The sequence below is a fragment of the Ailuropoda melanoleuca genome, chromosome X (assembly GCF_002007445.2).
Source record: "Ailuropoda melanoleuca isolate Jingjing chromosome X, ASM200744v2, whole genome shotgun sequence".
Classification (NCBI taxonomy): Eukaryota; Metazoa; Chordata; class Mammalia; order Carnivora; family Ursidae; genus Ailuropoda; species Ailuropoda melanoleuca.
The window spans coordinates 30,824,805-30,852,307 of NC_048238.1; the positions used below are offsets into that span (position 1 = coordinate 30,824,805).

Genomic DNA, 27,503 nt, shown 5'->3' on the forward strand with positions numbered 1-27,503 from the left:
TTACTCTTTAAATCAAAAATGACCTGATTACTCCAAGTACTGTAAAATTAGGGAAAAAATTGATTATTTCACTACCTCACTGCATATTTATTGAACAATTGAAAGTATGTCTGAAAATCCCAGATAGGGGCAAACAGTATTTTATGGATGTCCAGGAGACACTCATATGGGTGGTTTTTGTGTAGTCAGGAGAAAAATGATATAATTAGTTTTAGTTTGTATCAAGTGTTATGAAGGAGAACTATTTAGATCACAAGTCTTGTCTTTGACAAGAGAATGGCCAGGTAAGCTTACTAGTTAGAGGCCAAAGTCATGAGCCCATTATCAGTGTGAACTTCTCTTTGTTGCAAGACCATATGCACTCCTGGTCCTTCATAGACATAAATGGAATTAGGAAAGAGATAGATGAGCAAAAAAAGTATTAACTGTCTTGCAGAGAAAATAAATAAAAACAAGATACTCTATAAAGAGCGTTGTCATCACCACTGTTCATAATTATTTACAAAATGATGCTCCTAATAGACAGTAGTACTTGTTTTCCGCCCTGGCTCAAGACGCTGCATTGTCTTTGTGTTGACTACCTATGATGAACCATATGCAGTGCTATATGCCATCTACTGTGGGTTGCTGGTAGAAAATAAAGAAGACACAGCCCTCATCTTCAGTGTTTTGCCAACTTGTGTGGCCGCTGGATCAGGCCAGTCTTACTTAAAATTAACCCCTTTTACCCCCATGGCTCAGACTCCCTTTTCTTCTTCTTCTTCTTTTTTTTTTTTTTTTTAAGATTTTATTTATTTATTTGAGAGAGAGAGCAACTGAGAGAGAGCACAGAGGGAGAAGGAGAAGCAGACTCCCCGTTGAGCGGAGAGCCGGATGTGGGACTCCTAGGGCCCTGAGATCACGACCTGAGCCGAAGGCAGACGCTTAACCAATGGAGCCACCCAGGCACCCCTAGACTCCCTTTTCTTTTGACCCGTGTTTTAATTCCCACCTCCTGCAAGAATCACCCTTTTCCAAACCCCACCCATCTTTGAGGGTCAAAGTGAGTTCTCTTTTGCTGTCTTATCATCTTATCTCCAAATTATTTCTTCCCTACTGGATACCAGTTGCATTAACAGACGTTTATTATAGTTTGGACTTGTGTCCTGATGACTCCTAGTAAATGTTAGTTTTACCTCCGGGGTCCGTCCATCAGCTCCTAGGTAGGGATTGTGTCTTACACACCTTTGCGTACCGCTCAGAGGGCTCAGCAACTTGTAGTTTGACCAAAAGCACATGCTGCTGAAGCCCTGGTTCCCCCTCCCCCTTTTTTAAGATTTTATTTATTTATTTGAGAGAGATTTTATTTATTTATTCGAGCCGGGGGAGGGGCAGAGGAAGAGGAAGAAGCAGACTCCTCACTGAGCAGGGAGCCCAGTGCCAGGCTGCTTCCCAGAACCCCGGGATCATGACCTGAGCTGAAGGCAGATGCTTGACTGACTGAGCCACCCAGGCGCCCCATCCTGGTTTTTCTTCTTGAAGATCCAGCTTCTTTAAAGGAAAATAGTCACACCTGATAAGTGTACTTCTAACACCCGCAGGCTTATGCAGGGAATAATTGATCGCTTGTTTTCTTACTGTTCTGTAATTGCAGGGGGATTGAGAGTTGGACTATATCTGATAGTTTTAAGGTATAAGAAGTTTACTGGAAGTGTGAAACTTTCAGACCATTTGTGTCAACCGATCACTCCCCTGCTCTATGTTCTTCATTGCTGGGAAGTACTGCTTAGACTCAGCCTGGCATGAAAAAGCCCTGAATAATTAATTTCAACAGCCCTCCTTCGTTACTGATTGAAGCTTTTTGCCCAGCAAGGCTAGCTTATTAATTGCCTGCTGGGAGACTATTTTGCTTATTCTTTTCTCTGTGTCTGAGATTTTCCTGCCTGCAAAGGGAGCACCTTACTTCCTTGTTCACATTTTATGACCATTCTCTAAGCCTAGGCCAAGTACACTCCTTTCTGGCCCATAATAATCATGCTTTCTCATGGATTTCCATGATACTTACGTCTCCATGACTCATAAGACAATTAATTAGTCCTTGGCTTGTATTCTTTAACTTTCTAGGGATATATAATCTTCCTTAAGGAGATTATATATTCAGGAAAGGGTCTCATTCCAGTTGTGGGGAAAGAGCTTACATTTTAGAGTCAAATAGATGTGTGATTTGAATCCTTATGGTCACAGTGACATTAGACATGAATTAACCTCTACAAGTCCCAGTTTCCTCATCTGTATTCTGGAAGGCTTAACATCGGCCTTATAGGACTGTAGAAGTATATGATATGAGATAAATGGTGTAGAAGGCTTGACGTCTTGTGAGTGCCCAACACATAGTAGTCCTTTTTATCCCTTCATATTTTTCTTGTAGTCTAGCAAATGGTTTACAAGAATGAAAGTGTTTTTTCCCCTCTTTATTCTATTTGTTTTTTATATTTCCTCCAAGTTTTGAATTCTAAGTCCCATGCAAAAACTGTATAAAATGCTATATGTACATGTGTATACATACATATGTATATGTATGGATGTGTTTGTATATATAGATGATTGAGCAACATTTTTATTAGATTGTGCTCTCCCTTTTTTCTCTATTTAAGTACCTCATACTTCTCAAGGAGGCTGTGAGCATTTACATGTTTCTCAACTGATTGCATTGTCAGTTTCAGTCCATGTACTGTTAAACGCATATCTGAAGGATCTAGAATCTGATACATACACGTATGGTAATTAAGTCTTTGCCTTTAGGGAAGGAATATTGTCTATGTATTGATATAGCTCCAGAAATAATGTATACTTCTAACTGCCGTTGCTCATATTATTTCCTTATTAGGAGTTATGATGTATCATTTGATTTTTTTTTTTTTCTCCCACTAAAGTTCAAACTGATTTTGACCAATCTGGATAAGGCACTTGCTTCTGGACTTCAGATGACAGCTATGGTGGAATACCATCCTGATAAAGATGAAGACACTTTTGACCAGCTACTTATTTCAATAGGAAAGAAAACAATAGAGATCCCTCTAGTTGGGTATGTATTCTCCATACTTCATGCTAACATCTTCAGCACTCTTCAAATAAAAATAAGGGTCAAAGTAATATTTTGTATTTTCTCTGGCTAATAGGACTTTTTGTATCTGTAGTTTCCTTACAGCTGAACTTAAAGGACAAATTTTTAGCAACCTGTGGTGTTTAAAACAAATAGAAGGCTAGTTTTCTGGTATTTTAAAAATTTTTTTGAATTTTAAGTTTTTAAAAGATTTTATTTATTTAAAGATTTATTTATTTGAGAGAGAGAGCATGGGGGTGGGGAGGGGCAGAGGGAGAGAGACAATCTCCAGCAGACTCCCCTCTGAGCACGGAGCCCACTGTGGGGCTTGATCCCATGACCCTGAGATCATGACCTGAGCCGAAATCAAGAGCTGGGTGCTTAACCGACCGAGCCACCCAAGTGCCCCAAGTTTTCTGGTATTTTTAATTAAGATAAAAACATCCAACAATTGCATGTATTCTGTTTTTTTCCTTGACTCACATCATATTTTATTTCTACTGTATTTTTTTGTACCTTTTGACAGCAAGACTTAGTAAAGAAAGCTGTATTGCTGTCTTTACAGTCTCACATTCCACTCTCAGTTCAAAACTCCAGACAGGCTGTCTTCCTGAGCTTTCCAGTGAAATAGCTCTTGCATGTTGCCAGTCTGTTGGTAATTCCTGTCTTTATCTTAATCCATTTCTCAGCAGCATTTCACACTATTAACCATTATTGCCTTCTTGTGCTGCTTTATTCTCTTGATTTCCCTGGTACTACATTTCTTCAGTGGCTGCTCCTTCTCATCTTTTTTTTTTTTTATTGAAATACAATTGACACATAACATTGTACAAGTTTAAGTTAGACAGCATGTTGATGTGATACATTTATATATTGCAATATGCAGTTTTTAAAAAAGATTTTGTTTATTTGAGAGAGAGAGAGAGAGAAAGCACGAGAGAGGGGAGGGTCAGAGAGAGAAGCCGACTCCCGGATAAGCAGGAAGCCTGGTGTGGGACTCGATCCTGGGACCGCAGGATCATGACCTCAGCTGAAGGCAGATGCTTAACCGACTACCACCCAGGTGCTTTACATATTGCAATGTGATTACCACCCTAGGGTGAGCTAATACCCCTATCCCATTACATAATCGCCATTTTTTTTTGTGGTGGGAGCAATTAAGATCTAATCTCTTAGTAACTTTGAAGCTTATAATACAGCGTTGTTGACTGTGATCACTATGCTGTGCATTAGCTCTCCAGGACTTATTTATCTACTAGTTCCCTATTTGTACCCTTAACCAACATCCCCCCAATTTCCCCATTCCCTTGGCTCTGGTGACCACCATTCTACTCTCTGTTTTTATGATGACTGTGTTCTTAAATGGCTTGTGAACCTGTCTCCATATTTTAATTTAATTATTAATATAATTATTTCACTGAATTTTAAATAATGAAGATGTTTGACTTAAAAAATCTAAATTGTGCTCTTTTGAGATTGGTTGAAAAATGTGGACTGATATAATGAGCAGAACACAGAACTAAGTACAGTTGACTCTTGAACAATGTAGGGGTGAGAGCCGCCAACCTTTATGTAGTTGAAAATCCATGCGTAACTTTTGACTCTTCCTACTAATAGCCTACTGGTAACTGGAAGCCTTATTGGTAACGTAAATAGTTGATTAACACATGTTTTGTACGTTGTGTGTCTTACATGCTGTAATTGTACAATAAAGTAAGCTAGAGAAAAGAAATATTATTAAGAAAATCATAAGGAAGAGAAAATACATTTATAGTATTGTATTATAGAAAAAACCTGCATGTAAGTACACTCACTGAGTTCAAATCTGTGTTGTCCAAGGGTCAATTGTAACTGATTTGGAGATTAACTTTGATATAGATTATTTATTTGACCAGGAAATTGCCATTTTCATTTCATACTGAAAAAAGTGTATTTTTGTTTATTATAAAATTACCTGTTAAGGCTAATGTGAACATTTTAAAGTGCTTTTTTTTCATATACATGCACATATGGATCTTCCTTTTTCTTAGCAAGATGTCATTCCATAGATGTATTCTTTTGTGTATATTTGTCTACCACCAGCAGAATTAATATTAGAATATTAATATTAATATTGGTATTTGACATGGCTTTTTAAAATTTCCCTTGTATTTTTTTATTCTTATAAGCTAAATTTAGGGGCGCCTGGGTGGCTCAGTCATTAAGCGTCTGCCTTCGGCTCAGGGCGTGATCCTGGCATTCTGGGATCGAGCCCCACATCAGGCTCCTCTGCTGGGAACCTGCTTCTTCCTCTCCCACTCCCCCTGCTTGTGTTCCTTCTCTCGCTGGCTATCTTTCTCTGTCAAATAAATAAATAAAATCTTAAAAAAAAATAAGCTAAATTTAGATCTGCAGTTATTTGGTTCTCCATGTTGTTGAGAAGCTCTGGTTAAGTACAGCATCGCATTCTATACAGAAATCAAACAGCTGACACGTGGTAGGAAAGGAGTAAGCTATTAGCCCATTGCAAATACTTAATTTACATATTTTTAAAGATTTTATTTATTTATTTGGGGGAGAGAGACAGCATGAGCCGGGGGAGGGGCAAAGGGAGAGGGAGTAGCAGACTCCCCACTGAGCAAGGAGACCCATGTGGGACTTGATCCCAGGACCCTGGGATCAGGACCTGAGCCAAAGGCACAGGCTTAACTAACTGAGCCACTCACTTGTCCCTTAATTTACATTTTATAATTTATTTTAAGTGTGGGCATTTTTGGTTCATTCTGCACATTGACATAATTATGAGTTGCACTTGGATTTGCTTGTTTGTACTATATGTGGAGAGGAGAGTTGAAGATGCTTCTGCCTTTGAAAACAGGAATTTTGTCTTGTCTCCATAATGTATGCTCTCTCTCATCAGAGGTCAGCTGCTTATCACAGTTGCAACATAAGGACAACACTGCCTTCTTAAAGTATGACAGAAAGGGCTGAATGAAGGTGTGTGTGTGTGTGTGTTTGTGTGTGTGTGTGTAAGTTCTGTACAATTCTATTACCTGTGTAGGATTTTGTATACACCACCATAGTCAAGATATTCGGTTGTTCCAATACCACAAGGATCTCTCCTATTACTTTTTTTTTTTTTTTTTTTTTTNATTTTATTTATTTATTTGACAGAGATAGAGACAGCCAACGAGAGAGGGAACACAAGCAGGGGGAGTGGGAGAGGAAGAAGCAGGCTCATAGCAGAGGAGCCTGACGTGGGGCTCGATCCCGTAACGCCGGCATCACGCCCTGAGCCGAAGGCAGGCGCTTAACCGCTGTGCCACCCAGGCGCCCCTCTCCTATTACTTTTTTTTATAACCGTACCCACCTCCCTCTGCTTCACACCTACTGTCCCTAAACTGTGGAAACCACTATTCTGTCTTCCATTTCTAAAATTTTGCCACGCGAAATATGTTGTATAGCCTTTTGAGGTTGATCTTTTTCACTCAGCAAAATTCTCTGGAGATTAAACTGAATTTTTGTTTATATCAATAGTTTGCTCCTTTTTATTGTTGAGAAGTATTCCATGGTATGTGTATACCACAGTTTGTTTCACCGTTGACCCGCTGAAGGATATCAGGCTGATTCCAGGTTTTGGCTATTACAAATAAGGCTGCTATGAACATTCATTTCTTGCCTCTTGCACCATTTCTAGAGTTTATAGTTGCATTTAATGGGGATGAACATGGGAAAATAGATTTATGAAATCTTGTCTGGAAACCAGAAGTTTGTATTTGTACTTTAGCAGAAATGATGTAATCAGTGATTCTGAGCACTTTTTTTTCATGTATCCGTAAAAATTATGTCCCTCTTGCACATTTAAAAATGTCTAAAATTTTTCATTATGAGTTTGAATAGTTGCAAAGATGTAATTGCTTGTACATAATAAATGTTACTATAAGACAATTACATGCTTTTTTCAAATGTATCCAGTAAAGTGGAAATACCATAGTAATTTGTTAAACAGTTGAAAAATTTACCTCTTCTTTATTTTTCCTCCTCAGGTTTGTACTTCCATTCCATTTCTTACCATAGCATCATCCTAATGAATTACATTTTTATACTTAGAAGATCTTTGCTGATCACCAACACTAAACTATGTTGTAAATTTGTATGTAATTCATGCATATGTATATATGTACATAGGAATATGTGTAGCCAGTATGTATACATATACAAATATGTATATAGATTTCCTATAATCATAAATCTATACAAGTTTTAAAAATTTCTTCTGAATGATATATATATATATATATATATTAAAGATTTTATTTATTTGACAGGGAGAGAGTACAAGCAGGGGGAGTGGCAGGCAGAGGGAGAAGCAGGCTCCCCGCTGAGCAGGAAGCCCCACATGGGGCTCTATCCCAGGACCCTGGGATCATGACCTGAGCCAAAGGCAGACGCTTAACTGACTGAGACATCCAGGCTCCCCCTCTTATAAATTATATTAATATAAATTTATTTTAACTCCATATATAAATTACCAAGTTTGATACTTAATTATTTTTCCTTTTTTATAATTGAGATACAATTGACATATAACACTGTATAAGTTTAAACTGTACACATTGTTGATTTAACACATTTATATGTTGCAATGTGATTACTAGTGTGGTGTTAGCTAACACCTCCATCACATCACATAATTATTTCATTTTGTAGTGAGAACATTTAAGATCTCGTCTCTTAGCAACTTTCAAATACATAATGCAGTGTTGTTAACTGTAATCACAAAGCTGGGCATTAGAGCCTCAGAACCAATTCATCTTCTAAGTGCAAGTTTGTATCTTTTGACCAACATCTCACCAATTTCCCCTCCTCCAGCCCCTGGTAACCATCCTTCTCTTGTCTCTCTCTCTCTCTCTCTCTCTCTCTTTTTTAAGGTTTTATTTATTTGAGAGAGAGACAGCGTGAGAGAGAGAGAGGGAGCACGAGCAGGGGGCAGGTGTGGAGGGAGGAGCAGACTCCCCACTGAGCAGGGACATGAGACTCGATCCCATGATCCTGGGATCATGACCTGAGCTGAAGGCAGACACTTAACCTACTGAGCCACCCAGTTGCCCCCTTCCCTTGTCTCTTAGCATAAATTCTCTGTTAACATAAAAAGAAAAATGTTATTGGAAAGACTTTTTTTTAATCAGATGGATTTCCAGTAGTGAAGCCAGAAAAACTGGTATAATATTACTGTATTACCAAGCCCTTACTCCTATGTATATATGCATATACATATACATATATGTGTGCATGTGCGTATGTGTGTATGAGTTGACTCTTAAATTATTCTTAAGACATTTCTCTGCATCCAGCTAGAGAAATAGTTTGAAAAAATATTCAGCTTCATATCTTATATTGTTTGTGTAATGAGTTCCTCTTTAGATCCTGTAAACTCTTTATTAATGCAATGATGTACACTAAGGTCATTGTTCTTTCATTTTCCTATTACAAAATTACACTGTCTTTATGAGAAGAACATGGGTATTCCTTAAAGAAGCAGCATATACAGATCCTGGCTGATCTCTGGAATCTCTCTACACAAACATTCACATATAAACATATGGAAGGAAGGCCCAGACCACCAGTGCATAAAGCAGTATTTCTGAATGTTTTGTTCAGGTATTTTTATTTATATGTGTGTGTGTACGTATTTGTATTTTGGAGGTTGTATCCTATGTGGAGTAAATTACTTAATTCATGTGTCTGGTACATAACCTAAGGACTCAGTAAAGATCAGTTATTACTCTGTTTATTATTGGTGCTGTTATCATTGTTAAATTTGTAAGGGTAATGCACTCGAAATCTAACAGAATAGATTCAAGGCTAAGTTTACCAATATTATATCCAAATAATTTTTCAGGTAAGTCATTGAGGCTTTTGAAGTCTTTGGCTTTTCATCTGTAACATAGCCATTATAATATTTATTTCCCTTTCATGAAATTTTAAGTCTCAAACAGGATATTATACCTCATGATGTTTATAAATTATCCATATATAAAATATATGTGCCCTTATGAGACATGCATATAGGATTATAATGGATTTTAAAAATGTGTATGAGGGGCGCCTGGGTGGCACAGCGGTTAAGCATCTGCCTTCGGCTCAGGGCGTGATCCCGGCGTTATGGGATCGAGCCCCACATGAGGCTCCTCTGCTATGAGCCTGCTTCTTCCTCTCCCACTCCCCCTGCTTGTGTTCCCTCTCTCGCTGGCTATCTCTATCTCGGTTGAATAAATACATAAAATAAAAAAAAAAAAATTAAAAAAAAAATGTGTATGAAACATATGGTACAGATATGCCACAGTGAGCCCTTTAAGTTGGAGACACACATGAACAATCAATTGTATCTTTTTGTGTTTAGACCTTGTTTTCGTTCCCAAATGGCATTTTATAGCATAGCACCTTCTTTTACTTCATCAGATTTGGATCATCCAAACTACTTTGTTAAGATCAATGCCACCCTTTTTGAGGAGGGGCTAAAGAATGTATTATAGGCTTAGGTGGAGATTCCAAAAATGCTTGGAGCAGCAAAAACACTGAGATATGTGGGTAGCCTGTCAAGGTGAGTACTTCACAGGGTATACCATGTCCTTAGATGTGTAAAGTTAGATTTTTTTTTGTTAAAAATATATCTCGTCTTGTTTTCATGTCTTTACAGTTCCTTTTACTGACAAATATGACATCAATAGACTTGTAAGGAAAGATGAATGTCTTACAAGGAATTAATAAAAGTGTCTCTGTATGTCCCCCTGTGGATTTAAGTATGAGGGTGTAATTTTTTAATTATGTTGTCTTCTCTTCCCCTAGGTTGATTCCATCCTGTCAATTGGAAATTGAGTCAGAAGTTAATTTTGGCACATTAGTTGCCGATAGTAAAGTATATTGTAAAGAGATTAATATCATTAACCGTGGCAGAGCTCCAGGTAAATACTTTCTGTCATATGAATTAACTTACACTTTCGGAAGAAAGTTGATATTATTTAAAATGTGTACTTTGTATAATTAATGGATTCTCTGATTCATTCGTCCTCCCCCTCCCCCCAAAAAAGATGTCTGTCATTTGAAATAACTCAAAGCTAAGGGCCCTTAAAAAGGATGACTGTAAAAAACTGATAGATAATAATTCAGGAAAGATGAGTCTGTCTCCTTATGATTCTGATTAACAGCCTGAATCCCAGGTGACTGGTGATCTCCCTGAGGATAGAAGGCAGGATGATGTTATGAGAATGACTTAGTGCTCAGAGTGAGCCATCCAGAGATAGAATAAGGGAACAGTGCCTTTCTAGCTGTGTGATCTGGGGCAAGTATCTTTTAGGACGTTGAACTTGATATTTCTCATTTATAAACTGCGGTTAATGAAATGAACTATGGTTAATTATGCATGTACTTCTGGTTGTAGTATGATACTTGACTCATCATTGGCGCTCAACAAATATTTGTTCTTTTTCTCTATCGTATTCAACTTTGAATTTACATGATAGTCTCTAGAAAGCTTTTACTCACTTTTTGTTGAAAGAGTAAATGCTTTTCTCCAGACTGGATTATTTCTAGGGATTTTTTACTGTGACCTAAGAGTTTCCATAAAGGTGTGTGTGTCTGTGTGTGTGTGTTCATGCACACTGTTCATTGATGGTATATAGTAGTATTAAAATCACTTATCCCTTCATTGTCCTGATTGGCCATTATCTGGGCTGGCAAGGCTTCCATTTCTGTGGAGCCGATATGAGGACCAGCTCCGTGTCGGGAGGGCATTTTTTTCTGAGACTGCTTCTGAAATACAGAAAACTGGTCTTAATTCCAAGCCTGTTTGACACTAAGTGAGGATATTCTCTAGGGCTGCTTGATTGAGCAGTGGGGATTATTAAGACAAAGGCAGTTTGTCACTGTACGGATTTCTTCCTGGGGTTAAACAAATAAAACTGATAATTGTTCCTCACCAAATGTTGCTCATTTCAACTTTCCATGCTTTGGTTTTTAAATGATTAGATTTCTGGTGCCTGTGGGATTGTAGAATATTAGACTCGTTTGTGGTCTGATGCCAATGTTAAAGATAGGGTCTCTCATGGCTAGTGATTATGGGCTGTATGGTCCTTTAGACTCTTTATTTTTTAGAACAGTGGTATGTAATTGAGAGAATATTATTTCTATCATTTATTTTCCAAAAATCTCTCTTAACTGTTACGCATTCCAAATCCTTCAAAGTTTTGATCATATCCTCTCTTCATTGTAAAATATCATCAAACTGTACAGTTTCATTACATATAAAAGCTCCCTATAAGTAACAAGTGTATGTGGTTTTAATTTTAAGCGGATATTTAAAATTATTTTACATAATAAAATAAAGTAAATAAAATGAAGTTTCAGATCTAGACCCATTCATTTTAAGAAAAGTAATCTACTTTGGCTTTTAGTATTATATTACTATTTTGCATGTGCGTGTATTTGTAGTGAATACTACAATTTGTAAATTATAATTGAGGACCATGAAATGTTAATTACTATTACCTTACAAACTGAAACAAATTGTTACCAATGAAACACATTTTCTTAGTGTTGACTCTGTTTCTCATTCTTGGACTTGAATGATATTTTTTCCACCATTAGCAAAATTGATATTATGTTTTATATTCACAGTAGCAAGTGCCTGTAAGGTGTCATAAAGTCCTTATTACCTACAAGCACAGTATATAAATATTCATGAGAATAACAATGTATTTTCATGAGGAAAAACACTTATGCAGAAAATAGATTCAGCAACCAAAGATGATTTTAATAAAAATTTTAAAAAGGATTTTACGTGACAAATATTTTATAGTTTTAGAGTCAAAGATCAAGTGTTTGTAAATTTATATGCATACTTAAGAGTACATTAAAAAGCCACACTCAGCAGATTCTTGGTATGTGCAGCTTTGTTTTCTCTCTCTGGTGGTGCCACTGGGGTTATTAGTTGATCTATGTAACAACTTCATGATTTTTTATTTTAGTGGCCCATTATGAAGTAATTATCCACGGATTTAGCCAAATATTGTTGAATACATTTTGTTTTCTCACCCTCTGTGTTTCCTGAGTTTACTCCTTACTGTGCAAAGTAGTGCTTGTCTTTTCATTTTGAAGACATGGCTCAGTCTTTAAGATAAGTCTGTACTATTAGTCCTTTGTGAGCTGGTGAACTCTGCGTTCTGTTTTAGGATTTTATTGTTTCTCAGTTTTTATCTCTTGAAGAACATCATTGAAAAAATGTTAGTATTTTAGCATGCCTGGAACTGCAGTTATTTCCCTCTTCCCCTCAGTAACCTTGAATATCTGAGAAGACTTTTTCTACTATAGTGTTATGATATAGAACAGTCTTTAAAGTCCCTAGTGTGATCTTCACACACCATTTCTGTGTTTGAACAGCTACCTTAGAACTCATCAACCTTTAGGTTTATTTGGGTTATTTTGCCCAAAATGTATGACCTTTCTCTTGCTCTTAATGCCCACTCTCCCCCTTTCCCTGATCATCAGCATCATCTCTCTATTTCACAGTCTAGAAAAGCCTAGCATCATCTAAGAACCAGGAAGTTTGCTCAATTGGACCAAGTCCAGGACTGGTCCTTGGGCTCCTCCTTAACTACTCAGAGAAGCACCCACTACTTATTCTCAATGCATATTTTTTGTTTTCTTGGAAACTGCTGTCATGGACTCTCAGTATACGTTTCTTGCATAATACAATGCTGGCATAACAGCAGACATTCAATAAACCTTTGTGTAATCGATTTGGTTCAGTGATCTCTCAGAGTTTCAGAAAAGAATCATTAATTGTATGTCAACTGTACTTGAATAACAGAATATTTCTAAAAATAATTTGACCAGGATATTACAAAAGAAAATGATTTGTCATTTTAGTACATAAAAAAAAAAAAAAAGAACCATTAAGCTTTCAAAGAAAGGGGATTGAATTTAGAAGTAACCTTTTTAATCCCACGTGGGCATTCTGAAGAGTCTCCAAAACAGTCGTTTGGAGACATATGAAGACTGGACTATCTCCTTGGTATGCTTAGGCTCAAGGAAACTTAAAACAAAACAGAACAAAACACCCCAGAAAAACATACATAGGAAATAACAATGACCTTAGATATGTGACTCTTGATTTTCTATAGCATGCTATAAAACTACAGACTGTTTGCCCTGGCTTGATATTACAAATTCAACACCCAGTGCTCATTACATCAAGTGCTCTCCTTAATGCCCATCATCCAGTTTCCCCATCCCTGCACCCGCCTCCTCTCCAGCAGCCCTCAGTTTGTTTCCTAGAGTTCAGCATCCCTTATGGTTTGCGTGGAGTTTAAGGAACAAAACAGATGAACGTAGGGGAGGGGAAGGAAAAAATAAAATATTACAAATACTTTGACACAAAATTCTACCTCATAAATTCTAAAAGAATTTTGGAAGAATAAAGGCAAGATAACCGTGTATATACTTCATCACCCAATGCCTGAGCTACTTCTCTAGGGAAGGTAGAGCAACTCCGATTCCAAAAACATTCAGGTTTTTGCAAAGGACCTGTCATCCCAGCCACAGCTGTGGGTAGCCTCACGTGCCCTGTGCTCTCCTAAATCTCGTTAGTGGACAAAACTAAGTGTTTATTTTACATGACTTAATTAGCAGCATTTGACACAGGTGGCCACTGGTGTTGTTTAAAAAAAAAAAGAAGCCAAAATTTTGGCTTCTATGACTCCTCAGTGGCTTATATAAAATGTGGCTCAGGTTCTGGAGTGAGGTCTTCCAGGACCCAAATCCTTGTAACACTAACTGATTGGGAGGCCCCTGGCAAGGAATATACACATCCGGAGCATCTATTGTAGAAATAAACATAGTGCCTGCCTCCTCTAATTGTGATGATGATTAATAAAATGCTTAGCACACTCTGATATATAGTAAGTGTTCAATAAATATTCACTATTGATGTTAGAATTCTTTTCTACTGCTTCACTTCAATTCTCTTCTGTGGATTGCTGTCCCCTTTTTTGCGGTTCCCTAAATGTGAGCATTTGTTAGAATTTGCCATGGACCCACATTTCCTCAGTCAACACACTCACCCTGGGCAATCACTTTTATTCCTGTCACTTCCCTGAGGTTTGTACCATCCTTTGCATCTCCTTCAGCTTTCTCAAACTTCACATGTCTAAAACTAAGCTCCTCACCTTTTCCCCAAAACTTCTCCTTTTCTCTTTTTCACCACCATGTATTTGGGCAAATCAGAAACTTGGCAAAATCCTTGATCTCTTCCTTTTTTTCACCTCCTTACTCCCTTAGTCAATTATTCAATCCTGCTTATTCAACTTCCTAATTATGTCAATAATCCTCTTTTCACTGGCCCATTGCTGCTTCTCTACAACAGGCCGTCATCTTCTTTTGCTTAGTAATTATACCAGCTGAAATTATTTCTCTGAAGTCCCTTATCTCCTTCTAGTTCATTCTCCAAACATCAGCCAGTGTCATATCTAAAAAGAAATGAAAATTTGATGACAAAATGCCTTCTGTAACATCCTTCCTTCAATGACACCCTTCCCTTAGGATGATGTCCTTGCTTCTATTTTTAGTAATTTAAAAATAAAAGTCAAATATTTAATTATTACTAGTGGCAATAAAGTTATATAAGACACAGTAATGTTTGTGTAGCCAGAGTTTTAATATATTTAGAAGATTGAACGGTGTCTTTTGGTTTTGGGGTTGTTCCTAAATAAACTTTTGAAATATTTGCTTAAATTCTTTTGTCAAATTATATTAAAATGATTACAGTAGAGGAGCTATTTCACTCAGCCTTAACTAGAATCACACAATTTTCCTTTTCTGGAGAACTGAGTCAGTAATACTTATTTATTTGAAATGGATATAATTTTACAGATTTTTGTTTTATGACAAAAAAACCTTAAATATCATGTTATTGCACTTCTCTAAAATGATCGGGTGAACAAATTTTGTTACTGTGAGTTTGTTTGACTTTTCCATCAGATCATCTCTGTACTTAAACAAGTCTTACTGCCTTTTTATACTTTCAATACTTTTATTATGCTATTATTTTATTTTCCTAAGTGAAATGAGTAATTTTGGAAAATTTCATCGTATGTGATTTAAAATTGGTGAACTGGAATTTGCAAAGTTGTTTATGTTGGCAGCATGCTCGTTTGTGTTTATATTGCATAATGAGATTAAGGAAACTCATGACTGGCTATTTCCATTTGTTGGATGTATTTTGAGCACCACTCGGTGCTAGGCACTGTGTAGGTGCTGGGACCACAGAGATGAGGAAGACACAGTGTGGCATCTCAAGGATTGCATGCTCTAATACAGGCACTAAACATGAATCAACTATGAACCATTTCTGCTTTCAGAATAAGACATTTTTCTAGCCTTCTTCTCCTGTGCTGTTTGATTCTAGAAACCCATTCCTTTTGCCCTTTCCCTGTGTGAACCGCATTAATTCATTTATCAGGAAGTGATGGGGCTCCTGGCTGGCTCAGTTGGTAGAGCAGGTGATTCTTAATCTCGGGGTTGTGAGTTCCAGCCCACCATTGGATGTAGAGATTACTTAAATAAATAAATAAATAAATAAATAAATAAATAAATAAATAAATAAATAAATAAATGAATAAATATTAAAAAAAAAAAAAAGAGAGAGAGAGAGAAGTGGCAGTGGCTATGAGTGTGAGCCCTTTGGTCAGAAACATGCAAGTGAAAATCCCAGCCCTATTAGTTTCTAACTCTAGTGGTCAACTATTGCTACGTAACAAACCACCCCACAATCCTGTATCTTAAAAAGGCAATTATTGTTTAATTGTTCCTTTGTAAGCAGATTGGCTGGAACTTGACTGATCTAAGCTGGGCTCAGCTGGGTAGCTCTGCTTCAAGCTTAGGCAGTTGGGGATTTTCTGTTACTCACTGCAGGTCTGTGAGTGAGCCGGAGGCTCTGTTCCACATGTGCTCATTCTGAAGCACAGGCCAAAGGGACAGCAGCTACTGAAGCACTTAACATGGTAGAAGTGCAAGAGAACATCTGGGATTGGAGCTGGCATGTTGTCACTTCCACCCACATGCAATTGGCCAAAGCAAATCACATGGTTAGGCCCCAAGTCAAGGGATAAGAAAACATACTTCGTCCCTGGTAGCGTCGTGGTAAGATGCAGAGAAGAGTGAAGGCTTTGGGTCAACTGTGTAATCTACCACAATAGTTGTGTGTCTTTGGACAAATCACTCAACTATTCTAAGCTTCTTTTCTTACGTATAAAATGGAGGTAATGATTGAACCCATATCATAGAATCATTCTGACGATTACGTAGACTAACGTATACAAAGCTGTTAGCATACGTGTCTGAACACTGGAAGTATATTTTAACTATCAGTGAGGCTTGAGTCCTAACAATCAGTTCACGTTTGTTGGGTGACCCCAGAGACTAAACTTATGATGAAAGCTGTGATTCTTGGTTCACAATAGACTATATACTCCATAATGTGTGTCTGTACCCTATTAAGAGTGTGACTATAACATTTTTAAGGATCCAGATGTAAACCATCTGCTCTTGTTCTCCTTAGGTACATTTAAAGCAGAATACCAGGGCCAATTACCCATTGTCATTTTTCCAAGTAATGGTATTGTGGAGCCCCAGTCATTAGTGATTGTTAAAGTGGATTTCTGTGCTGACCAGCCCAGAATTGTAAATGAAGTGGCAAAGTAAGTGGGTACTTCAGTTCTTAATTCTAATGTAGTACTTCATAGTTTCCTGTTGTACTCTTCAGATATGCCTATTGTCTTGAATGTGTATTAGCTTCTTTGTTCTTTCAGTCGGCATTCATTTGCTGAGTCTCTACTATTTGCCAAGCACTAGAGACTAAAAAATGGGAAGAACCAGAAAATGGCCTATGGGTACACATAACTGGAGCATTTAGTTTGGATTTTGTGGGGCTGAGGGAGTGGATCAGGAAAGGGCTCCATTAAGGAGGTGATAGTGTACCTAAACGCTTATTGGTGAGTAGGAAGTAGCCAAGCAAAGAGCAGTGGTGTGATTTGAGCTCTCTGTGTGTGTGTGTGTGTGTGTATGTGTGTGTTTGTGCATAGGGGAGTGGGTGTTGGTGATGGGGGTGGGTTATTTCAGGCAGAGCAGTTAGAAGACTTGAAATCCTGGAGGTAAATAGACAGTATTACACACTGAGATAGCTGAGGCGACGTAGAGGCAAAGAGATGGAGGTGCAGACTCATGTGAGATGAGACCAGAAACTCAGAATGGTGCAGGGTCCAGTAAAGGACCTCATAGGACAGCTTTTTTTTATGCTCTATGCCTCAGTCCATTAGTGGAATGGCATTCACTATAATAGCTCACCCCCAGCATCAAAACAATGAGATAGATAATATCAGAATGCATCTCACATAGTAAGGGCGAATGTTTTGCAAAACTTGATTCGTGCATGTGTATGTGTGCACATGCGTGCTTGTGTATTTGTGTATGCATGTGTGTGCTTATGTTTGCATGTGTGTGTGCTTCCAATGTAAATACATTTCTTACTGAAGATCGCAGCTAAAAAAAATGTTTGAGAAACAGTTTGAGCCCTGATAGAAGCCTAGGTTTTATTGTGAAGGCTGTGGAATCTCGGGAAGGTTTAAGATGGGAGTGTCTTGATTAGTTTGCAATTTAGGAAGGTGGTGCTGGTGCTGGTAACAATGGGCACAACAAAATCAGGGAGTACATACATGGAGGGGTATCCTGACTAGAAACTATAAGAGTAAAACAGAAAAGAAAATTTTGAAGGCTTCAGCTGAGGTACAAATGGGGAGTACGAAGAGAAGTGTGCCATTTGGAGAAATGTTATGGAAGCAGATGTAACTAGATGTAGTGACTGGTTATAGAAAGGGAAGGTAAGAGGAAGGACAGATCTGTGGGAGAGGATCTTGAGTTCAGTTTTAAACTGGTGGAATTGATTTGCTTTGCAGAATCCTGTGGAGCCTATTAGGTTTCCTTATCTTGAGTCCCAGAAAAAAATTTGGTCTAGGTATATTGGCTTGAGGGTTGTCAGTGGATAAGTTGTAGATGAAGCATGAAGTGTTGAAAATAACTTTGACAAGGAGGGCAGAGTATAAAAGAGTAGGAGCGAGACACCATTATTCATGGAGTTTATAGAATATCCAAGCCACAGAAGAATGAGAAGGTAAAGTCTGAATAAGTCAGAAGGAAACCAGCAAAGTTTGGTGTCAAGGAAGCTAAGGGAGGAGAGATGTATGTAGATGGTATCAGCTATGCCCACTGTGACAGAGATGGAGTGAAGACAAGGACTTAGGTGATGGTTGTGGAGTGGTCAGTTATTTGTGGTATTTGATGGGGTGAGAGTCAAACGGATTGGATTTATGCCACAGAGGGATAAATGTGCCTATATGAGCAGTTTCAAAAGGGAATTGAAAGTAGTCAAGGAAGTGAAGCTTTATGGGGGGATCTTCATTTCATCAACCAAGTGGGATTGTGCTGAGATACTTCATAGGGAATTGGGTTATTAGGATGGGGATGGAGTCGGCTATTGGACTTGGGGGAGTGGAATGAGTTAGAAAAGAATCTCAGAATTCTAGAACTACAGATGACCATCTAAATCATACCATTTAATTCTAGTGTTTATGAAATAATTGGTGATACGGACATAGTAATATGTTCTTTTTGGAGTCGATCCGTGTGATTGTTTTCCAACTTTGTTTTTCTTTTTTTTTTTTTTTTTAAGATTTTATTTATTTATTTGACAGAGTTAGAGATAGCCAGCGAGAAAGGGAACACAAGCAGGGGGAGTGGGAGAGGAAGAAGCAGGCTCCTAGCCGAGGAGCCTGATGTGGGGCTCGATCCCATAATGCTGGGATCACGCCCTGAGCCGAAGGCAGACGCTTAACGACTGTGCCACCCAGGCGCCCCCTCCAACTTTGTTTTTCTTGGGGACAATGAATTAGGTTGTACATATGCCATTCTACTCTGCAGATTCAGATAGAAGGACAGGACATTCTCTGGCATTTATGAGAAAGGAACTGCTCTTAGGCCTTTGAGTTTTAATTATAATGTGATTTTATAAAATTCCTGTTTATTCAAATATTTAGGAGAAAAATTAAATATATAGAATTCTAATTAAAATATATATGTATAATTCATTATCTTGTAGAGTGAGTTTGGAAGGTCATCCTGATATACTCTTGAGTGTCAAAGCTCATGTGGTTGAGCAGATTATCGAATTGTTAAACATGAGTAATGACAAAAAGTTGGAATGCATACACTTTGGTTCAGTTTTCTTCGGAACTTCAAAAATTGAACATGCACTTCTGTACAATAATAGCCCAGAACCCATAAATTGGGTGGCCATAATGCAAAATGATTCAGTTGGAGAAGAACTGGTAAGTAAATAGTGCAGCAGGGGGAAATCGGGTATTATGTTTTGAAACAGATTGTTTTGAATTTACTAATAACCAAAAAAGCTGTTAAATTATTCTAAATATGTTTTAACATGCAGATAGATATGATTCCTTTTCATGTGTCTTCAAGGATAACCTCAAAAAATTCTGTAAATTAAACTAACACTGATAGTGATATATATCTGAAGTAAACCAGACAAGTACTTCTTATAGATTAGTAGCTAATTGTGGGGATTTCTGTTCTCATCAATTTTTCAATGGTTCCTTTACTTTTATAATGTGCTTTGGTCAAATTTATGTATGTTTCTTTAAAGACATTCATATTTTCAGTGTTCTAGACTAAAATTTCAACAATTATGTTATGATCTCCTCTTAAAACATTTTATTTTATTTGCATTCTGCCTTAATCTTTTTATTTCTGATTTTATATTATAGGGCACAAATATTCAACAAAGAACAGATATTGCTTTAAATAATCTCACCTACTTAAGCAAAATAAAGAACATGGATGTTACCACTTTCATCTCCTGTGTTCCTAATGAAGGGAGGTTACTACCCTATCAAAAGATTGTAGTTACATTTTGTTTCAGCCCAAAGTAAGCAAAAATTCAATTATGGTGTTTTTTATTAATTGAAAGTATATCAATCATACATTCATCAAATTGACTTTAACAGTAAAACTTGTCAGAAGGCACCAATCAGATTTTTCTTATTACGGCTCTAAATATTTCTAACATGGTTTATATTATTTCGAATATTTAAAAATTTTGTTCTAAATATTTCATGTTCGATTACGAATCTCTTCAGACCTTGTAGAAGAGGAAGTTTTGTGTGGTCTTGCATTGTGGTCCCAGACGAATCTGTGCAACAGGACCTTGTTGTCCCTGCAGAAAGAGGCGATAGCTGGTGGCATGCAGGATGTGTGGGTGCCTCCAAAGAGGACGCAGGGCTCTTGCCACAGCCTGATGTTTGCTAAGGAGCATGAAGACTGAGCCTATAGCAGCTGCTGGGGTCCAACACGCTTGCTTGCTGAAATTAGTACAGACTTTTAGGACTTTTGCCAATATATATTTTTCGTAATTCTCTATACTTGGTTTGGTTATTTAGTTTGAAAATCTATTTGTAAATGCTGTTTTAAATACATAGTGGCAATTTCTGCTATACTTGCAAGGTGGCCGTGTGCCGTAATAATCGATCCAACTGTATGTTTACCTTTGTGAGGAGGCAGTGTTCAATGTACTTCTCTCTAAGGCAGCAGGGTCGCTTGATGATGATAGTGATTGGTGGGCACTGAATTGTATTTTAATTTAAAGAGGGTAATAAATCAAGTAATTGTTCTATTTGTACAATCTGTAATTGCCTCATTAATCATATTTTCCTGCAGGAAATTTCTTTGGCCAGTGTACGAGATTCTGTTTAACACACAATCTTAGAAATTCTAAATATTCTTTTTCATGGCAGCACGTTAGCTTGATTTGAGAGTCTAGCATAAACTCATAGGTAGGAGTATGATTGGAAGTCTTGATTAAATATGTTTTTCACATGCTACTTACATTCCTGTGTAATATTTCTCGTCAGCCTTTTTTTGTGTATATTTGAGTATCCACTGCTAAAAAACCTGACCTCTAAGGAAGGAAGTAAAGACAGTCAATGCACAGGTCTAGAGGTAACCTGTCTCTGACTTTGGTCCTTCTTCCCTTTTCCCGTCTTTCCTTTTTTCCTTTTCTCCTTTGACAAGATTTGGCTGTTAGCAAATCTTGTTCTCCAAATTGCTTGTTCTCCTCTAAGAATATGGAGAATGTGGCTAGCAATGTGTGCCTAATCCGCAGGAGGAGACAGATACGGAACAGAGCTTTGCAGTTACACCCAGAGGTAAGAAGGACTATTGTAGAGAATTGAACAGAGCCCTTAACTAGCAACGAACTTGGCCCGGAAAGAAAACCCTTTACATAGAAAGCGACATTGGAGCTGACCTTGACAATTAAGTATTTTTAAATTACTTTTGTCTTGCCGATGTTGTCATGAACCCATTTTCTGAATCTTTATGTTTTGTGGCCTTCTTTTGGCAAGTCTCTTGTATCTGGGCAGTAATTTTGGAAAATGGATCAAAATTATATTTTTATTCCTGAACTTTCATCTGTTTGCATAGATTTAAGGATTGGGTTGGTTCCTATTGAGAGGCAATAGAGTGTATCATCTTTACTTTCAAAATAATTACTTGTAATTTTTTACAGGCTAATGATTGATGGTAAAAAGAATAATGACCCTTCACACAGGCAGGACTATGCTTGCTTTTTGAGATTTGAGTCTGTGGGAAGTAAAGATGGATTTTTGAGGGATGATAACAGTAAAACCATCAAAAGTAAGTGCAAAATGAACATAAGCATCAAATGTATAGCAGTTTATTTAAAAGTTTGGATATCATATCTGTAGAGACAATTTAATAAAAGTGTGTAATTATTGAATAGAACAAAAATGCAAACATTCAAGAGACCTTAGAATGTCTTTTGTGGCATGTTAAGAAAGAAATCAACCTCAATCTTTTTTTTTTTTTTTTAAAGATTTTATTTATTTATTCAACAGAGATAGAGATAGCCAGCAAGAGNAGCCAGCGAGAGAGGGAACACAAGCAGGGGGAGTGGGAGAGGAAGAAGCAGGCTCATAGCAGAAGAGCCTGATGTGGGGCTCGATCCCATAACGCCGGGATCACGCCCTGAGCCGAAGGCAGACGCTTAACCGCTGTGCCACCCAGGCGCCCCTCAACCTCAATCTTTTACATAATAATTTTCCAAGTTAGAATTTAGATGACTTCATTATTTTTAAATGACGTTAGATAAACATGATGATCTAGAGTTAAGGAATGAAGAAAGAAAATAAAACCAACTTGGCTTCTTTTTGCATTTAAGCCTATGTTTTCTCTTAGAGATTAATATGGGAACAAATGACCCATTCCATCTCTACCGGACCATCAGCTCTTAGAGTCTACATTTAATAACGGTCAAAGGACAAGGCCTAGAATTGGAGCTCCAGTAAATAGGGTACAGTATCCTGTTATGGGGTACTGGTAAGTGCATATGCCTTGGAGGCCATGTGTCAAGATACACTGCACTTTTTAATATTCTCAGGTAGTATTAGATGGGCTGTAGTGAGGAAAATGGAACAAGACTTGGAGTTCAGCTTAGCCAGACCGATCATAGAGAAAATAAAGATAGAGACAGGTGAGGGATTGGATCTAGGAAGATGAACCATGGCAAGTCAAGAGTCAAGAAGATTTGTGTGTCAGGATGAGTGATATCATCAAGTAGGCTTACACCGTTTTCCTAGGAGAGAAATTCAGTACTCTGCTACTATTCGTGTCATGATTTGTGATTTGAGCTCTGTCTGCCTATGATAGACAAAAGATTTATTTGAGTCTTGCAAGTTAATCTGGTTTTGAATGGCTACAGATGGAGATGGTAGCCTGAAAAGTAATTCAGAGTCTAGGGTCGGCTGGTAAGAGCCTCAGTGAAAAAATACACAATCTTCTTTTGGGTTCTAGTTACAGAGCTCTCTGTATAAAACTGTTTATTCACCCAATTAGAGCCTATAGTTTATAGTTCCTACCTTCTCTCTAGTGTCTCCAAAACTTCATGTTTATGTTACTGCCCAGCTTATATTCCCTTTGTCCATTATTTTAATCACCTTTTCCCATGTCCACTTAAGTTTCTTGGCCCGTATCCCATAGTGACTGTGTGGCAAACCTCTAATCTGATTAAATTCAACTTTTAGCCTACCCTTGGTCTGCACTTGGGAAGCTAATTGTCCTGGGGCAAAGCACAAAACCATGCTGTGCTGTTTCACTTTATAATCAACAATCACTAACCCCAAGTGGGTCCTTTAAGATGGTTGATATTCCTGCTGCATTCCTCCTTTCCTTCACTTTCTCACAATATGAAATCAGTATCACACACCTTCCCTTCTCACCTCAAACCTCCAAGACTTCCTCCTTCGTCTTTATTCTGAACTTGTAAATACATTAAGTGACCTAGCAGACATTTCCATTTGGATATCTATTCGGTATCTCAAACTTACCATGTCCAGAAAACCCCTCCTGGTTTCCCTATAACCTGTCCCTTCTACAGTCTTTGCTATCTCAAGAAATGGCAGTTCTATCCCTTCCGTTGCTCAGGCTCAAGACCTTAACATCACCATTTGTCATGTGTTCAAGTTCCTATTTTATATCCAGTCCATCAGCAAATTTTGTTAGGTCTCCCCTTAAAACTATATGTTAAATCTGGCCATTTCTCCCCCTTCTATCACTCTTACCTAGCCATATTTGGTTCCTTAGGGTTTTTGGAATGTGCCAAGGAAATTCCTACCTTAGAATCTTTGTACTTGCTCTTCTGTCTGTCTGGAATGCACTTTTCCTGGATTTTCACATGATTTTCTTCCCGAGTTCCTTTATATTTTTGCTCAAATGTCTCCCTATCAAGAGAGGCTTTTTGGCCTTGCCCATATAAAAGAGCATCCCCAAGACATTGTGCTCTGTCTTACCCTTGTACGAGAGGAAAAATAATTTTCCCTCTACCTCTCTAGGATCTTAGTTGAGACCTCCCTTAATAAAAGACAGATTAGGAAAGGGGGGGGCTCCTGGGTGGCTCAGTCAGTTAAGTGTCTGCCTTCTGCTCAGGTCATGATCCTGAGGTCCTGGGATTGAGCCCCCTGTCGGGCTCCCTGCTCGGTGGGGAGGCTGCTTCTTCCTCTCCCCGCTCTCGTTTTTGTATGCTCTCTCTCTCTCATGAATGAATAAAATCTTTATTTTTAAAAAATTTTAAATAATGTTTTTTTTTTTTTTAAAGATTTTATTTATTTATTCGACAGAGAGACAGCGAGAGAGGGAACACAAGCAGGGGGAGTGGGAGAGGAAGAAGCAGGCTCATAGCGGGAGGAGCCTGATGTGGGGCTCGATCCCATAACGCCGGGATCATGCCCTGAGCCGAAGGCAGACGCCCAACCTCTGTGCCACCCAGGCGCCCCTTAAATAATGTTTTTAAAGATTTTATCTTTTTATTAGACAGAGAGAGAGAGCACAAGTAGGCAGAGCGGCGGAGGGAAAGGGAGAAGCAGGCTCCCCGCTGAGCAGAGAGCCTGATGTGGGGCTCCATCCCAGAATCCTGGGATCATGACCTAAGCCGAAGGCAGACGCTTAACTGACTGAGCCACCCAGGCGTCCCTGAATAAAATCTCCAAAAAGAAAAAAAAAAAAAGATTAAGAGGGAAAAAAAGCAAACAAAAGTTTAATAACATGTATGCCTCTTCTGTATGTGGGAGAGACCCAGGAAAGCTGAGTAACTCCCCCAAAATGGCCGAAGCCATCACTTTAAATACCATCTCCAGCTAAAGAGAAAAGATGTTGGGGTGTGGCAGCCAGTTATGGGAGGTTTTCAGGTCACAGTAAGGGAGAGTATGGTTGTTACACAGATTTAAGTGTCTGCCTTCTCTGATGAGAGTTTCTTCCCAGTAGTTTTCAGAGCTTTTCCTGTGTCTGCTGTTACATAACAATAGTCAGTTTAAAATAATCCTTATGCCAGGGGTGCCTGGGTGTCTCAGTCCCTCAAGTGTCTGCCTTCTGCTCAGGTCATGATCCCAGGGTGCTGGGATCGAGTCCCACTCAGGCTTCTTGCTTAGCGTGGAGCCTGCTTCTCCCTCTGCCTGCCCCTCCCCCTGCTTGTGCGCTCTCTCTCTCTCTCTCTGACAAATAAAATCTTTAAAAAAAAATAATCCTTATGCCAAAGAGGCATATTTTTGGGTGACAAATTGTGCTCCCCTTCACCCTACATTACTTTTGCCCATGGCACTTACCCTGTCTGAAATGCTATATATTTCCTTATTTTATTGTCAATGTGACCTCCCTAGAATACAAAGTCCAGGAGAGCTTGAACGGTGTCTGTTTTATTCATTGCTTTATCCCCACAGCCTAGAAGAGTACTTGGCATAGAGAAGGCACTTAATAATTTTGCTGAATGAAAGATTGAATGAGCTACCCGTGTCTCATGAGGTCTTTCAGATGGCACTATTTGGATGGAGCAAATATATTCTGGATTCCTAACACTTTTTATGTTAAAAAGCTATTACTGCTTTTACAGGTGATCGATTTCAGAAAGTGGAATTAGCAGTGACGGGCACAGGACTTCCTGTCTTACTACAGTTTGAACCAGGAAAGGTCCTTAATTTTGCACCTTGTTTCATGGGTGAACATTCAGAACTTCTGTGTATTATGCAGAATCGATCCAACTCACTTCCTGTGATGTACCGTTTTCAAAAAACTGCACATTTTAAAATTGATCCTGAAAAGGGCAAGATTGATGAAGGATGTACCCAGGTAAGATAATTATTTGATGCTTTCACATGCTTTAAATATTTTAAGATTCACTAAAATGACATGCAGAGGATTAAAAACTTCATTTTGTTCCACCAGTATTATAAATTGTATCTCTTCTGTGGCCTAGTTAAGAATACTTTGGTGTTGGCACTTATACACTATCCCTAATTATTTGTTAAGTGCATTTCATGTGCCAGGAAAAGCATTTGACACTGTAGGGAATGTGAAGAAGGACAAAACATAGTTATTGCTTCTAAGAATTTTGTTTTTTTTGGGGGGGTGCTCAGAGAATATTTATTTATTGTGGCCCCAGCAGGCAGATCCCTAAATTTAAATATTAAGCATGGAACCTTAGCCCTCCCTGCCTTGGGTGGGTGCAGGAACAGGTCCCGAAGCCTTTTTCTAGGACAGTGGAACCCGGCAACCTGAGAGGGTATGCCCCTGAGACAGTAGCTGCTGATAGCTGCAAACCATGAAAAGGAGGTAGGAACCAGGCACTTGTCCCAGTCTCAGAGATGCTGACGGGACTGCAGGATGCTTTGGGACTCACCCCTAGACTGAAGGTTGGCTAAGCTGGGATGCAGACGTGGGACGAGTGGAAGTCCAGTGCCTCACCGGCAGAGGCTGTAGCCCCATACTGAGTTAACCCAAGACAGAAGGGAAGGGGTTGGCAGTTTGGCCTCTGAGGGGTCCAGGCCTTGCCCTCCTGTGAGGTGAGCTGGTATGGGGGAACCTAGCCACGATAGTCTTAACTACTTGCTAAGGGGTGAGTTTCTCAGCCTTTTACATAAGTGCATGTCCCTTGCTCCCCAACTCTTCAGCCACTGGTCACGGGCATTATGTGTCGCGGGCACAGTGAGGTGTGGTGGGTGTGGGGGTAGGCTCGCATCAGGATGCTTGTGGTCATCAGGCCAGCATCGGGTGGGTTTGGAGGTGTCTGAGTGTAGGGAGGAAACCAGGTCCTAGCACAGGTGCTGGTGGTGGTCCTGGAGTGCCTCGAACAGGCCCACAGCTGGGACAGCAGGGACATATGCCGCCACCGCAGCCCCACCATTCCCCTGCGCAGTCTCTAGGGTGGGTTCCACGTGCGCGGTGCTGGTGGCGTAGTGGGGCGGGGCTGGGAGGCGGTGGCACCGCTCAGCTCCTTGCGGCTGCCCCTGCGCCTGCGCCCGCGCCTGCGCCCACGCCCGCTGTAGACTCGCTTCCGCACGCTGCTGGCGCCCGGCTGACTGCGTGCTGACTGCAGCAGCTGCGCGGTCGTGGTGGCAGCCCGGCTGGGACACAGACGGAGTCGCCCCCTACCTTGGCCTAGGGCAACCAGTGCCTGGTCCGCTGGTGCAGACAGCGATGCCTCCACCTTTTTTCCAACGCTCCGCCCAGTAAGAATTTTTTTTTATGTACTAAGGAAGTGTGATACCCGCAGTTACGGTTTAAGAAGAATGCAAAATGTGTTTAAAGAGGTCTGTAAGAAGGTGATATAGAAACTCAGACGACCGTGTTTTACTTCCAACCAGGTAGCAAGGTCTTCCTATGTTAGTAACATGAGCCAGACCTTGAAGGTTGAGCAGAATTTTCAAATTTGAAACTGGTGATACTGAACTGGCCTAGGGCTCGAACTGCTGGTGTG

The 27,503-nt window shown here is 39.0% G+C and overlaps 1 protein-coding gene across 1 annotated transcript in view; it reads left to right on the plus strand.

Annotated features, from left to right (window-relative positions):
- Positions 1-27,503, plus strand: part of CFAP47 (cilia and flagella associated protein 47) — a 484,475-nt gene that overhangs the window by 1,348 nt on the left and 455,624 nt on the right. The window contains exons 2-8 of the mRNA XM_034649559.1: positions 2,913-3,064; positions 9,911-10,026; positions 16,677-16,815; positions 19,269-19,497; positions 19,951-20,111; positions 21,750-21,877; positions 25,641-25,876. Coding sequence (XP_034505450.1) covers positions 2,913-3,064; positions 9,911-10,026; positions 16,677-16,815; positions 19,269-19,497; positions 19,951-20,111; positions 21,750-21,877; positions 25,641-25,876 — 1,161 coding nt within the window. The remainder of the gene's footprint in view (positions 1-2,912; positions 3,065-9,910; positions 10,027-16,676; positions 16,816-19,268; positions 19,498-19,950; positions 20,112-21,749; positions 21,878-25,640; positions 25,877-27,503) is intronic.